Source organism: Chlorocebus sabaeus, chromosome 18 (assembly GCF_047675955.1).
Source record: "Chlorocebus sabaeus isolate Y175 chromosome 18, mChlSab1.0.hap1, whole genome shotgun sequence".
NCBI lineage: Eukaryota > Metazoa > Chordata > Mammalia > Primates > Cercopithecidae > Chlorocebus > Chlorocebus sabaeus.
Genome location: NC_132921.1, coordinates 62,119,460 through 62,134,259, shown reverse-complemented (window position 1 = coordinate 62,134,259; position 14,800 = coordinate 62,119,460). Strand labels below are relative to the sequence as shown.

The 14,800-nt window shown below is 43.7% G+C and overlaps 1 protein-coding gene across 2 annotated transcripts in view; it reads left to right on the top strand.

The window, feature by feature from the left end:
- COLEC12 (collectin subfamily member 12) overlaps positions 1-14,800 on the top strand; it is a 185,163-nt gene that overhangs the window by 150,477 nt on the left and 19,886 nt on the right. For both annotated transcript variants that reach the window (XM_007974490.3, XM_007974491.3), the window contains 2 exons: positions 4,324-4,422; positions 5,151-6,197. In XM_007974490.3, the coding sequence (XP_007972681.1) occupies positions 4,324-4,422; positions 5,151-6,197 (1,146 nt within the window). The remainder of the gene's footprint in view (positions 1-4,323; positions 4,423-5,150; positions 6,198-14,800) is intronic.

The following is a 14,800-nucleotide window of genomic DNA, read 5'->3' as shown; positions in this document are numbered from 1 at the left end:
AAACAAAGACACACACCCCCCAATGCATGTAAGCTGTTTATTAGCACTTGTGGGCAGGGAAAATAGTTTCCTTGCTGCACAGAAGAAAAAGTCAACAGATTGTTTTGTTCTTTTTTTTAACAAATGTATTTATCCCTTTTGTATTTATTCTACACAAACCTGAATTATCTGCCTGTGACGGTTCTCTGTTTTTCAAAACTAAAATGGAAGAAAAAGAAGAAAGGGTAGAAAATAACTGACTGTCAGCATATTTGGAGGTTTCTTTGGCTTCCAGGAAAGAAGGGCAGGACTTGAGATCCTGCATGTGGTTTGAGGATAGACCGAGGCATATGTTTTGATTTGAGGATCAAAACTGAAAGTAAACTTGTAAACATTCTGTATTTTAGTTCTTAAAAATTAGCTTAGCTAAAAACACATATGAAACATTTTATTCTTCAGAGTTTTCAGGGATTTAGGAGTATGTGTACCTATGAAACATACTAGAAACATACTAGATTATTGTAACTGCACCTCTGTGTCTATGTAGTAATTTTAAAAATAATAATTATTCAACGAAATGTCCTACTCATTGCCAGTGCTCAGGCTTCCCTGGGTTGGTTGGGAAACGCATGTGTTGGCATGCCCTGTAGCTCAGCAGGCAGATTGCTACTTATTTAAATAAATCCCTCATCCCTGTAATCCCGGCACTTTGGGAGGCCGAGGTGTGTGGATCTTCTGAGGTCAGGAGTTCGAGACCAGCCTGGCCAACATGGAGAAACCCCATCTCTACTAAAAATACAAAAATTAGCTGGGTGTGGTGGCAGGCGCCTGTAATCCCAGCTACTCAGGAGACTGAGGCAGGAGAATCACTTGAACCTGGGAGGCGGAAGTTGCAGTGAGCTAAGATCGTTCCATTGCACTTCAACCTGGGCAACAAGAGTGAAACTCCGTCTAAAAAAAAAATTAAATAAATAAATGGCATAATAAATATATATTCATTGACTACCTACTAGTGCCACACACTGAGCTAAGAGGAAGAGATGGAACTAAATGTAAATTTTCCTGCCCTAAAGGATATAACAGTAGAGAAGTCATGACAGCACAGTGCAGTGAGTCCCATAATAGAGAAAGGACTGCTTGCCAGGGGAATTCTGCAAGGTGCACCTCAGGAAAGGGTTCCCACAGGACGTGACAAGCAGAGTCTTGAAGAGCAAATAGGACTTACCTCAGTTAAAAAAAAAAAAAAAAAAAACAGGGAAGAACATTCTAGGTAGAGAGAACACATGGAAAGGCTCATGTGAGACAGTGTTTGTTGCAGTGCACACATTTCATTATGACCAGACGGTAGAAGCTTGAGGGAAAACATAGTGAGCTTCTCCAGGGACAATTCTAGGATCCAAGGAGCCAGTTCACTTTGGGTCACACAAACACATGGGAACTTACTACTTCTTCCTGAGAGGAGCCAGAAGAATCTCACACAGTCATGCGTGGGTAGAACATGTGATGAATACAATAAATTGCATCCGTTGGCTCATAATTGGTATATAAAGCATGTTCTCATTTTTTGAAGTCTTTTTTTTTTTTTTTTTTTTTTTTGAGATAGTCTTACTCTTGCTCAGGCTGGAGTGCAATGACACAATCTTGGCTCACTGCAACCTCCGCCTCCCAGGTTCAAGCAATTCTTCTGTCTCAGCCTCCTAAGTAGCTGGGATTACAGGTGTGTACCACCGCAACTGGCTAATTTTTGTATTTTTAGTAGAGACGGGGTTTCACCATGTTGGCCAGGCTGGTCTTGAACTCCTGACCTCAAATGATCCACCCACCTTGGCCTCCCAAAGGGCTGGTATTATAGGCGTGAGCCACTGCGCCCGGCCTGAAGTCTTTTTTTTAAAGCTATTGATACCAAGAAGGACAATCAGACTTGATCCCAAGCTGCTAGAAGCTGGATCTCACATAAGTCACTTTCGGAGAAATGTCCTCTTAACATTTTAGAAACGTGTACTTGAATTCATAACTGTAGAGAATTACTGCCTTCTGAAAATGAATAAGAACTGAAGCTTTTATTTAGTGTTGCTGTATTAGTCCGTTTTCATGCTGCTGATAAAGACATACCCAAGACTGGGAAGAACAAGGAGTTTAATTGGAATTACAGTTCCACATGGCTGGGGAGGCCTCAGAATCATGGTGGCAGGCAAAAGGCACTTCTTACATGGCAGCGGCAAGAGACAATGAGAAAGATGAAAAAGTGGAAACCCCGGATAAAACCATCAGATCTTGTGAGACTTATTCACTACCACGAGAACAGTATGGAGGAAACTGCCCCCACGATTCAAATGGTCTCCCACTGCGTCCCTCCCGCAACACGTGGGGATTCTGGGAGATATAATTCAAGATGAGATTTGGGTGAAGACACAACCAAACTGTATCATTCCACCCCTGGCCCCTGCCAAATCTCATGTCCTCACCTTTCAAAACAAAACATGCCTTCCCAACAGTCCCACAAAGTTTTAACTCATTTCAGCATTAATCCTGAAGTCCACAGTCCAAAATCCCATCTGAGACAAGGCAAGTCCCTTCCGCCTATGAGCCTGTAAAATCGAAAGCAAGCTAGTTACTTCCTAGATACAATGAGGATACCGGTATTGGGTAAATACAGGCTTTCCGAATGGGAGAAATTGGCCAAAACAAAGGGGTACAGGCCCCATGCAAGTTCAAAATCAGCAGGGCAGTCAAATTTTAAAGCTCCAAAATTATCTCCTTTGACTCCAGGTCTCATATCCCGGTCATGCTGATGCAAGAGGTGGGTTCCCATGGTCTTGGGCATCTCCGCCCCTGTGACTTTGGAGGGTACAATCTCTCTCCCTGCTGCTTTCATGGCTGGCGTTGAGCGTCTGTTGGTTTTCCAGGTGAACAGTGCAAACTGTCAGTAGATCTACCATTCTGGGGTCTGGAGAACGGTGGCCCTCTTCTCACAGCTCTACTAGGCAGTGCCCCAGTAGGGACTGTGCGGGGGCTCCAACCCCACATTGCCCTTCCACACTGCCCTAGCAGAGGTTCTCCATGCATACCCCGCCCCTGCAGCAAACTTCTGCCTGGGTATCCAGGAGTTTCCATACATCCTCAGAAATCTAGGCAGAGGTTCCCAAACCTCTATTGACTTATGTGCACTCGCAGGCTCAACACCACATGAAAACTACCAAGGCTTGAGGCTTGCACCCTCTGAAGCCACGGCCCCAGCTCTACATTGGCCCCTTTCAGCCACGGCTGGAGCATCTGGGACACAGGGCACCGAGTCCCTAGGCTGCACACAGCATGGGGACCCTGGGCCCGGCCCACAAAACCATTTTCTCCTTGGCCTCCAGGCCAGGGATGGGAGGGGCTGCCGTGAAGGCTCTGACTTGCCCTGAAGACATTTTCCCAGTTGTCTTGGGGATTAACATTTCAGGCAGCAAGAGAAAATAAGATGCGAAAGTAGAAACCCCTGATAAAACCATCAGATCTTGTGAGACTTATTCATTACCACGAGAACAGTATAGGGGAAACCACCCCCATTATTCAAATTATCTCCCACCAAGTCCCTCCCACAACACATGGGAATTAGCGGGGTATAAGATGAGATTTGGGTGAGGACACAGCCAAACCCTATCAATGGTTTTACTTTCCCTATCATATACAATCAAGAAAATGCTATCAAAAAATACTTGGCAAATCATTGTTTGGAAACACCACTCAGGTATCTACTTGAGAACTGATAAACTACAGAATCAGTTGTCACTAACAAAAAGCAGATTTCCAGGGCGTTGTGGTGGAACTCATAACAGAAAGTGGCAGACACTCTTGACTTTGTGTCCTTTCTATGACGATTTTATGTATAGACTTGAGCTGGGTTTTCCTTGCCAATGGAATCCTCTTCTAGGTAAATGAGTCCCACCTGCAAAGAATGTTAGGCAAGCTGATGAGTGACAACATTTTGTAAATTATCACAGTGTTCTGTGCCTTCGTCTATGGAAATTAATATAGGAAGTAACAGATTAGGGACTTCTAAAATGCATGAAAATTTTAAAATTAGTTCCAAATGATTTCTGAAACATCCAAGGCGTTATAGAATCATAAGAATCGTTAAGAACATACAATTCTCAACTGAGTAAATTGTACCCCTGGGTTTTGTGACAAGTAAGTTATTTTTCCAAAAAGATGGCTTTTCTTTCCTGTATTTGATTTCAGTTACACTTTTTTTGTTCAATCTGTTTCCTTTGTTCCATAATGAAATGATCTCTTGTTTTGAAACTGAAAAATAAAATATGAGCAGGTGTGTGTACTAATGCATCATTTTCCAAATCTTAGTTGTAGAGAAAATGGACAATGTCACAGGCGGCATGGAGACATCTCGCCAAACCTATGATGACAAGCTCACAGCAGTGGAAAGTGACCTGAAGAAATTAGGTAATCTGTGACAAGACTGAACCATTCAGTGAAATCCCCTGACTCTACATAAATGACCACAGCCTCTTAGAATGATGTTGCTATACACTCCCCATTCACCCAGAAGGACATTCCATTTTTGTGTTGCCTGTTGAGTCTTCCCTCATGATTTAATTCAAATGCTTAAATTTTAAAGTTAAGGGTCCATTTTGGAATTATGTCCTGCCAAAAATACTATTATGCGCCAAATAATATCTGAAGATCAATCCTGACTGAAAAAAACCACAAATACCCTTTATTAAAAACTATCAGATAAATAGGAATTCACTGAGCATTTTTGAAATAATTTAAACTACATAGAAGAATTGTAGAAATTAAGTTATAAAGTAAAAGATCCTAGCATGTTCTATTCCTTGATTTTTGCTTTCATTAAAAAAATTGGGAAATTTAAAAGGTTATTTTCTTCTTGACATCCTGCCCACTGCCCTAAAATCTAGTAAATTCCCCCTCCCTCTTTGAGAAAAATGTTCAGCCAAGTTTGTCATTCCTAGTGCTGGGCATCCTTTCTGATTCCCCAGGACCCAGTTTTAATAGATGTGTACATCTTACTAATGCAGAGCTGTCTGCTTATACTGCCAATTTTGCATCTAAAATACAGTGCATACCAGTTAAGTGTGTTTGGGATCTTTGGCCTTGACTGAACACTTCTCCATACCACCAACGTAAGTCACAGATATTTCTTATTCTAGGTGACCAAACTGGGAAGAAAGCTATCAGCACCAACTCAGAACTCTCCACCTTCAGATCAGACATTCTAGATCTCCGTCAGCAACTTCGTGAGATTACAGAAAAAACCAGCAAGAACAAGGATACGCTGGAGAAGTTACAGGCGAGCGGGGATGCACTGGTGGACAGGCAGAGTCAACTGAAAGAAACTTTGGAGAATAATTCTTTCCTCATCACCACTGTGAACAAAACCCTCCAGGCGTATAATGGCTATGTCACAAATCTGCAGCAAGATACCAGCGTGCTCCAGGGCAATCTGCAGAATCAAATGTATTCTCATAACGTGGTCATCATGAACCTTAACAACCTGAACCTGACCCAGGTACAGCAGAGGAACCTCATCACGAATCTGCAGCGGTCTGTGGATGACACAAGCCAGGCTATCCAGCGAATCAAGAACGACTTTCAAAATCTGCAGCAGGTTTTTCTTCAAGCCAAGAAGGACACGGATTGGCTGAAGGAGAAAGTGCAGAGCTTGCAGACGCTGGCTGCCAACAACTCTGCTTTGGCCAAAGCCAACAATGACACCCTGGAGGATATGAACAGCCAGCTCAACTCATTCACAGGTCAGATGGAGAACATCACCACTATCTCTCAAGCCAATGAGCAGAACCTGAAAGACCTGCAGGACTTACACAAGGATGCAGAGAATAGAACAGCCATCAAGTTCAACCAACTGGAGGAACGCTTCCAACTCTTTGAGACAGATATTGTGAACATCATTAGCAATATCAGTTACACAGCCCACCACCTGCGGACGCTGACCAGCAATCTAAATGAAGTCAGGACCACTTGCACAGATACCCTAACCAAACACACGGATGATCTGACCTCCTTGAATAATACCCTGGCCAACATCCGTTTGGATTCTGTTTCTCTCAGGATGCAACAAGATTTGATGAGGTCGAGGTTAGACACTGAAGTAGCCAACTTATCAGTGATTATGGAAGAAATGAAGCTAGTAGACTCCAAGCATGGTCAGCTCATCAAGAATTTTACAATACTGCAAGGTAAGTCGAAATTCTGAATTTGTATTTGTATTAGTTGTCTATTGCTGCATAACAAGTTACTGTAAAATTTGGCAATTTAAAACAATAGATATTAATCATCTCATATGTTTCTGTGGTTTCTGTGGACGAGGAATTCAAGAGCAGCTTAGCTAGGTGGTCCTGACTCACTGTTGTTCATGAGGTTGTGTCAAGATCTCAGCCAGGGCTGTAGTCATCTGAAGGCTTAACTGTGGCTAGAGGGTCTGCTACTAAAGTGGCCTGTTCACATAGCTCTTGGCAGGAGGCCTCAGTTCCTTGCTGTGTGAAATTGCTTGTGTGTCCTCACAACATGGCAGCTGGCTGCCACCAGAACAAGGAATTCAAGAGAGAGAACAAGAAGGAAGCTGCCATGACATACTAGCCTCAGAAGCCACACACCATCACATCCACTGTATTCTGTCTCTTAGAAGTAAGTCACTAAGTCCAATCCACACTCAATGCAAGGGAAATTAAGTTCCACATCTTGAAAAGAAGTGTAACTAAGAATCTGTGAACAGTACTTAAAGGGGTTCCATTAATTATTTGTTGAGTGAAAGGTTGGTTAATTTGAATTTTCTTCGTCCTTGAGCCATTTCAGTGCAACATAAATTGGGCTCCTCTGAAAGCAAGATCAAGTTTTTCGGGTCACAAAGCTACCATTAAGGGAGTTACATGTCATGAGTAGATGAATGGTTGGCCATCACAGTAACTGTAAGGCCACAGAGGAGTTCTGGTAGGTGTGGTGGCTCATGCCTGTAATCTTAACACTTTGGGAGGCTGAGGTGTGAGGATCGCTTGAGACCAGGAGTTTGAGACCAGCCTGGGCAACATAGCAGTATCCCATCTCCTAAATAAATAAATGAATGAATACATACATATAATCTGAATTTTACTGTTATCCAGATCATCCAAGTAAATTAAAAGTCCTTGACTCAGATTAAGTCTACAGTTGAAGATTTGCAGCATCATATATTAACAGTATTTTCCAGTCACAAACTATTTTCACAGTTTTTATGTTGAAAGTACTATGTGGAAGATGCTGTGCTCAGCAGTCTGGGTAATACAGAGGAAAGCAAATGGTCCTCACCCTTAGGTAGTTTAACATAAAGAGAATTTCAGGGCATGAGAAGATGGGCTGTAAGCAAACATTCAAGGGGAAGGGATTACACAAGGGCATGAGTCACTAGGGGCCACCTTGGGATATGTCCCCCACACTGGCCGAATGATCAAGGATAACAAGTGGTAGTTAATAAGTCCCTGTGAGGCTGAAAGTAGATCCGGATAGCAGATAGCAGGACTCTGTTCAATAGCTTTGTCAGTGACTAGCATGGATGACCTGCTGAAGCAATGCTTGTGTGACTTGAAACTGTATATGCCAGCCAGTGGCTGATATAATCATAATCTGCAATGATCTAGAGAGGCCAGAAGAGTATCAAGATGTCAATCAAATGAAGTAGATAGGAATACATGTAAAATCCTGCTCATAAATAGATAAGACAAAACAGATAAATGTTGATGGGAAGTCGTGGCTGGAAGGAAGTGTGCATGAAGCTTGGGGATTTTAGTTGACTGGAAGCAGTTAAATGTGTCTTCCAGGGAAGGTAATGTGATCTTTAACTGTGTTAATAAGAAGGGAAGTAATATCTGACTCTGTTCAGTATGCCAAGACCACCTCTGGAACATAACGTTTACTTTGAGGAGCCCCTTTCAAAAGAGACATTCCCAGATCAGCATGCTCAGAAAAGCAGCACCAGAATGATAGCAGCTAGAAACCATGTGCTGTGAGGAAGGGTTGAGGACCTGGGAGCTTTCACCCCTAGGAGAGACTGCTCAGTGGAGAACACGACAGCCATCTGTACTTATTTAAAGTTGGTCTGTCTCAGGAATGAACAGAGTCTGGCTGTCTGGTGCCAAACCCCATGCCATTAACTCCAAGGATAGTCACCGAAAGTGTGTGCCCCTCCCCACTGTACCTGGTCACCCCAGAGGGAGCCTAGAAGGTCAGGGAGTTGAGATTTTATTCTAAGTGTGAGGGGGAGGTTTTAAGCAAGGTGTTGAGATGATAGAGAGCAGGGAGGGGTCAGTGAGAGCATGGACCAGCTGTTGGCCTAGAATGCTGGCAGTGGAGAAGGGAGAAGTGGGTACCCTCATTTAGGAGGAGAGTTGGAGATAGAATCAAGGGCTTCCCTTTCCTTGCCCTGACAACAGGGACCCCAGCTTTAGGAGGTCCCAGCGGCCTTCCCCAACCGAGCCTGTGCTGAGGTGAGGAGTCTATGGCCTCAAGGTGCTGTGAGTATTCAGAGCCCACACCAACCCCTGCTTGTCCATGTTTGTGCCCAGGACCCTGGAATTCCCTACCCAATGTGCCCAGAAGCAAAGGGGCAGCCAAGAGATACCTGTGTGTCGTAGGGATTGGGGGTGATGTGGACAGAAATTGAACACACAGTAGGGGGTTGGTGTGAGTGTCCGGACGAGACTGGCGGGCATGACCTGCTGATGGATTGGCTGTGGGGAGTGAGCGAAAGAGAGGAACAGGATGTTTCCTAAGTCTTTGGCATGAGCAATGAAGTGGATGGTGATCCAGACTGGGGAGCTGCAGAAAAAGAGAGGTCCATATAGACACGTTAAGAGGAAGATGTCTATTATAATAGAATGAGGTTTCTGACTCATGGAAAAGCATGTGATTAAAAAAAAAAAATCTCAATTCTGAAACCAGGCTCCAGGGTGCTTCAGAGACACTATCACATTTATCCCTGGTCTTGTTCACTGCACTTTCTGTGAGTTGATCTGAGAAGCTTCCCAGGCCAACCAAGCTGGTCCCTTTCTATTCACTCTCTTCCACTGCCTCCAGACCAGCAATACCCAGCAGGTATTCCGAGGGAACGAGAGACTGAGGGGAAGAACGAACTCCATTTCTGAATGCAAGTGTTTTCTTCTACACCTTTTCTCTCTAACACCTTTCCCTTTCTGTACATGCAGATCTCATCCCCGAGGATGAGGGGCAGATGGATAAAGCAGGATAGATTAACATTGGCTTATGTGGGGCTGGCGTCTGCAAGATTCAAAATAGTCTGATGCTTTCCAGAAAATTCCTGTTGACTTGCACTTAATGAACCCCAGTGCTCACTGTCCAGTTCAGCCACATAGACATTTGCCGCATTAAGAAGTGGGAGCTGAAGCTGACTGACTGTGCTGAAGGCAGATGATAGTGTAGAGATAGATGTTCACATTATCTCTACATCCATCAACCAAGAAGGCTTGTTAAGAAAACCTTATTTTTTGGGAGTTCACAACCAGCCTGACCAACATGGAGAAACCTCATCTCTACTAAAAAGACAAAATTAGCCGGGTGTGGTAGCACATGCCTGTAATCCCAGCTACTCAGGACGCTGAGGCAGGAGAATCGCTTGAACCCGGGAGGCAGAGGTTGTAGTGAGCTGAGATCGCACCATTGCACTCTATCCTGGGCAAAAAGAGCGAAACTCCATCTCAAAAAAAAAAAAAAAAAAAAAAAAAAAAAAAAGTCTTATTTTTTGATACAAATAATATAAAGATTTTTCTTCTAATCATGTACATAGAGGACTTCTCACACATGCTTCTAGGTGCACAGATCACTCCACCTCCTGGGCTGTTCCTCTGCAAACTAAGGAAAGGTCAGTTGCATCCTTTCTGTACAACCAGACATTTTCCCTCTCTGCTCTTTTGAGAGGCATCAGATTTAATGAGTGAGAACAAGAGCTCTGGAATCAGACAGGGCTGGATTCATGTAGCAAGCTCCTCATCCTCTCAGTGCCTCTGTTTGCTCATCTGTGTGTACCTTTTAGAGTTATGAGGACCCGAAGAAGTAATATAAAGAAAACACTTAGTGCAGGGTCTAGAGTGGGGTCAGCATAACATCCAAATGTAAATAAAGTCACTTCCTTCAAAGCTTTCCCTTCTGCTGCCCCTGTAGCCAGTACATCAGTGGAAAACAAAACAGCTTCATATGCACAAGAGTAAAATCACACATGCAGGGTTAAGGATGATTTGAGTCTAAAAGTACTTACTGCTGGGTTTCTAGTGCCCAGCCCTAGAGATGAATCAGACCCCAGGGATGCTGACATCTAGCTAGCTTTCATTCATTTTCTCAGGCCACATTTCTGGGGTGTCTGTGCTATGCCAATCACGCTGCTAAGCCCTTGGATAAATTATCAGCTTTCATTGTTACAACTCTTTAAGCGAGGAGTTATTGACATTCCCCATTTGCAGGGGAGGGAACTGAGACTCAGAGAGCCTGAGTAACTTATCCAAGGCCAAACAGCTAGTAAATGGCAGACAGTGCCAAACTCAGGTCTGTCTAGTTGCAAACTCATGCTTCCACCATGAATAGATAACATGTTTGGAGAGGTGGAAATGACAGAGAGTTTATTGACAGCAGAGCAGCTGGTTAAAGTTTCAATAGGGATTGACATTTGAGCTGAACCTTGAAAGGTGCACATGAAGGCTGACGGGACAGGGGACAGCACAGTGTGGGTCAGGCAGGGGCCTCAGTTCCTCCCATTACCAACCACTCCCTCATGCTGCACTTCCCCAAACAAGACGGCATGGCTGGAGATTCCAGAGGGCAGCCATTAACAGGCTCAGAAGCAGACCATGGACAGTTGGCAAGAAACAGTGGTTAAATACACCCTCCTCTGTGGACAAGGCACTTCCAAGACTTTCCAGAAGCCCAATTGTATTTCTTTTTAAACTGTACATTCCATTTCTCCTCAGTGAAGCACAATGATTTTTTCCTATGGTAGGCATTTAATAAATATTTGATTAATTTAAGTGCATTCAAAGTACATTTTTAAATGAGAAGAAAAACATCGTATCGTATCGCTGTTTTTCCTCTACCTTGTCTATCTTCCAATCTTACCACCAGTGGGTCTTAACACTGAGTCTCTAAGATTTTGGATGGCAGTAAGAATTAAAGCAGTTTCTCTTCCTTTTGTTAAGCACCAGCAGTTTTGTTGGAAAACACATTTGAAACTTCTCTTGCGTAGGAAACTGGACTGGGCACTTCTCAGGCCTACAGTTTGATTTGTCAAAGCACAAACAGCACAATGATTTAAAGTCTTCCATCCTCTTTCACTGCTTGTTTAGAAAATACAGATTTTCAAGGCTTCCAAAACTGTGGGGCCTGGGGACGGTGGGGTAGAGGTGTCACTGACAGCACAGACCCCGGGCTGCTTGGAGGTCTGGTATTGGTCATATTCAGGCATCTCTGGAGCTTGTGACGGCTTTACCAGCCACATGGGCATCCTGGCATTTCAGAAACCTGAGCCAGTGAGCCACCCGTACTTGGCCTTGATGTTGACTTAAAATTTCACTCAGTTTGAAAGCAAACCTCAAATGTCCTTCCACGTAGGACATCACGTGTTACCACGCAGCGTTGTGGTTTTCTCAACCCTGAATTCAAGCTGTTGCTGCACAAGCTCATAAATACTCTGTTCTTTCTTTCTTTCTTTTTTTTTTTTTTTTTTGTGCTTTCAGGCACTAAGGGCAGCTTCTATTTTATTTCACTATTTCATTTTATTTTCACCTTGACAGCTGCCCAATAAAAGATTCAAGTGAGACCTCAAAGCCTGAGATCATCCAGATGCTAATCAGCAGTGCCAGCATCCCAGGTCCTAGAGGAAAACCAGCCCTGGCATTAATAATCTACTTTTTATGAGGATCCAGTGTTGACTTTTTAAATGGCTTTAGCTCTTTTTCTCAACGATTTTTTTTTAAAGAAAAAAAAATCCAGGAAATTTCTAGCCTGTCTTAATGAACCAAAGTAGATTATGTGAATCTCCTGATCTGTAAGACATATAGAATATGTTTTGACCTAACCCAGCATCTGAGGGCAGAGAGTGCCAGCTCCTTTGTGGTTTTTGGAAGGCTGGGGCAACTGTAGCGGAAGATACCAATCACAGTGTGCTTGCCAGTTTAGTCAGTCAGGAATATTAAGCCTTATCTGATTAAGAGAAAGACAGGTAACCTATTTAAGATGGATGTAGTTCTTCAGATTGGGAAATTTGGTTTTTATACTAACCCAGCTGGGAAATCAATCACAAGCAGAACTGTAGATCTTTATTAACGGCAAAAACATGCATTTCCCCCCAGTATTTATTCCCTTCCTTCAGAAGATCTGGAGATTAGCACCTGCTGGAATCTTGTGCTACCTGTGGGATCCACGTTTGATGTCGTTCTTCACATAAGCCACAACTTACACATTGAGTGGGTGGGGAGATTCAACAGCCACTTCCAGTCCAGGGGAAAATAGCGGAACACCATAAACTACCCTACCCCAGAAAGAAGTAGGATGAATGAAAAGCTTCACCCCAGGTGAGGGAGGCCTTGGATTCATGTCAGGAGAGGAAGGGAGCGTTGTGTCTTTGGAACTCTGTCAGAAGCTAGAAGAAGGTATTCTGAAGAAATACAGCTCCCCCCACCAGCAGACATGAGCCTGTGATCAGTTCCTCTTTCATGGCCACAGGTAAACTCATTTTCTGTAACTTGCAAGGATAGCACTAGCCCCAGATGTAAGTGATGGAGAAACACAAATTATCAGCAAAAAAAATAATAATAAGAGAATAAAGCTAAAGATTATTTCTTAAAACACTTGAATTTCCCAATATGCCATCTTCATTATTTGGATTTCCTAAAGTTAAACACAGAACATAAGTAAAACAGAAATAGTTGAGAAAAAAGTTTAATTTTGCAGTTACTCCACATATACTAGAATTTTTTGTTTTGTTTTGGCCTAAATTGTCAGTATGTTTTCCCTAGAACTATCCATAATGCTACGTCCGTTGTGGGGGAACGTACGTGGCACCTTCACCACTATTCATCTCTGGGATGCTATTTCCCAGCTACACAGAGGCATTAAGTTACTTTTTTAAAGGAGATAGATCTGGCAGCAAAAAGTCTGCCTTCCCTATCTTTACTAAATGGGATAGGCTATGTAGGTGAGCCTGACCAGGTTAGGCAGAACAAAAGTCCAACTGTGGATGTGGAGACCCACTGGATTAATTCATGAGGGTCAGTAGCAAGGAAAGATGGATCTCCTTATGATTATTTCATAGTGGCAGCCACAGCCCACCTGATACAGAGATTATTATAAGATGCGGGGCACCAGGCAGGTCACCCTTCCCCAAAAACCTATCCCTTCTGATCTCACCTGGGGCACAAAATGTGAGCATTAGAGTGCTGGACTTTTTAACCATGATGTGCATGTATTTGATAAACACTTGCTTAATAGTGACTGTGGGCCAGACCCTACAAGGGGCTAGACGTGGAGAAGGATCTTGAGTAGAACAAATAAGAACTATAAGATTAGAGAAGAGAAAACTTCCATCTGAAGTGGCCTGGGAGGATGCCAGGAATATTACCAAAGGACATGGGCAGAGGAAATTGTCAGAGAAGAGATGTGCAGAAAGTACAGAGGAGGATAGAATAAACACAGGCGAGACTAGGCTGGGAGGAGCCTTCATGCCAGACTGATCAGGTGGGGCCGCATATTCTTGAGCAAGTGGAGATCAGAGCTGGGCTTAAGGAAGACAAAAGGCAGAGTGGAATGAATGGAGAGGAATCACAGGTAGGAAGATCAATTAAGAAGTTACCGTGAACACCTTCCAAAAAAGACAGAGAGGTGGGAAGAAGAGAGCCTACACTAGGGTCATGACCAGGGTCAGGGCGAGGAAAAGAGGGTTGTGGCAATGTGGTGGGAGAAGGGATGATGGAAGGAGAACATGCACAGCAAAGAGACAAGTTCAGCTGTGGACATGCAGGTTAGAGGTGCTGGCAGAACCAGAGAAAATGGACCCTTCAACTAGCAGGTGCAAATAAGGGCCCAGAACCCAGGGTTGCTGAAGACAAGTAGGAGTCAACAGGAGCTGTGGGCAGAGGTCAGTGACATAGGTCTAGGTAGAAGTGACTTCATCCCTAAGTCTTCTAAAGTCTCCCATTTATGGAGCAGATGACACTAGAAGGAATGCATTTAGGCCAGTCCTTGCCATTAGCATAAACTCTCTTACCACTGGAAGAGGGTCCTGCTAATAAATCTGTGAGCAACATATGGGTAGCCTTCCATAAGCAAACTAAGTCCAGAGCCTAAGCTTCTGCTAAGAGAGAACACAGATGGATTGGCTTGACTGGGAGCCATAGATGTTAGGGTACAGTAGACATCCATCAAGACCTAGGGTGGGGAAGGAGACAGGGAGATCCCCCTAGAGAGGTGGGAAGGACTGTTTCATGGTTCTGTCCTCAGACCAATGGGAGAGGGAGGACAAGGAGCAAGAGGGATAAAGCAACTTAGGGTAGATCTGCCACCCATCCTCCATTGCTCCAGCACTTCTATCCTTCTAACTTTACAGACTTTCTGCTTCTGTAGAAAAAGTAAGGCCAGGCACAGTGTCTCACACCTGTAATCCCAGCACTTTGAGAGTCCGATGGGGGAGGATCGCTTGAGGCCAGGAATTCGAGGTCAGCCTGGACAACATAGTGAGACCTCCATCTCTACCAAAAAATTAAAAATTTAAAGAAAAACAATGTGGCACAAGCCTGTAGTCCCAGCTACA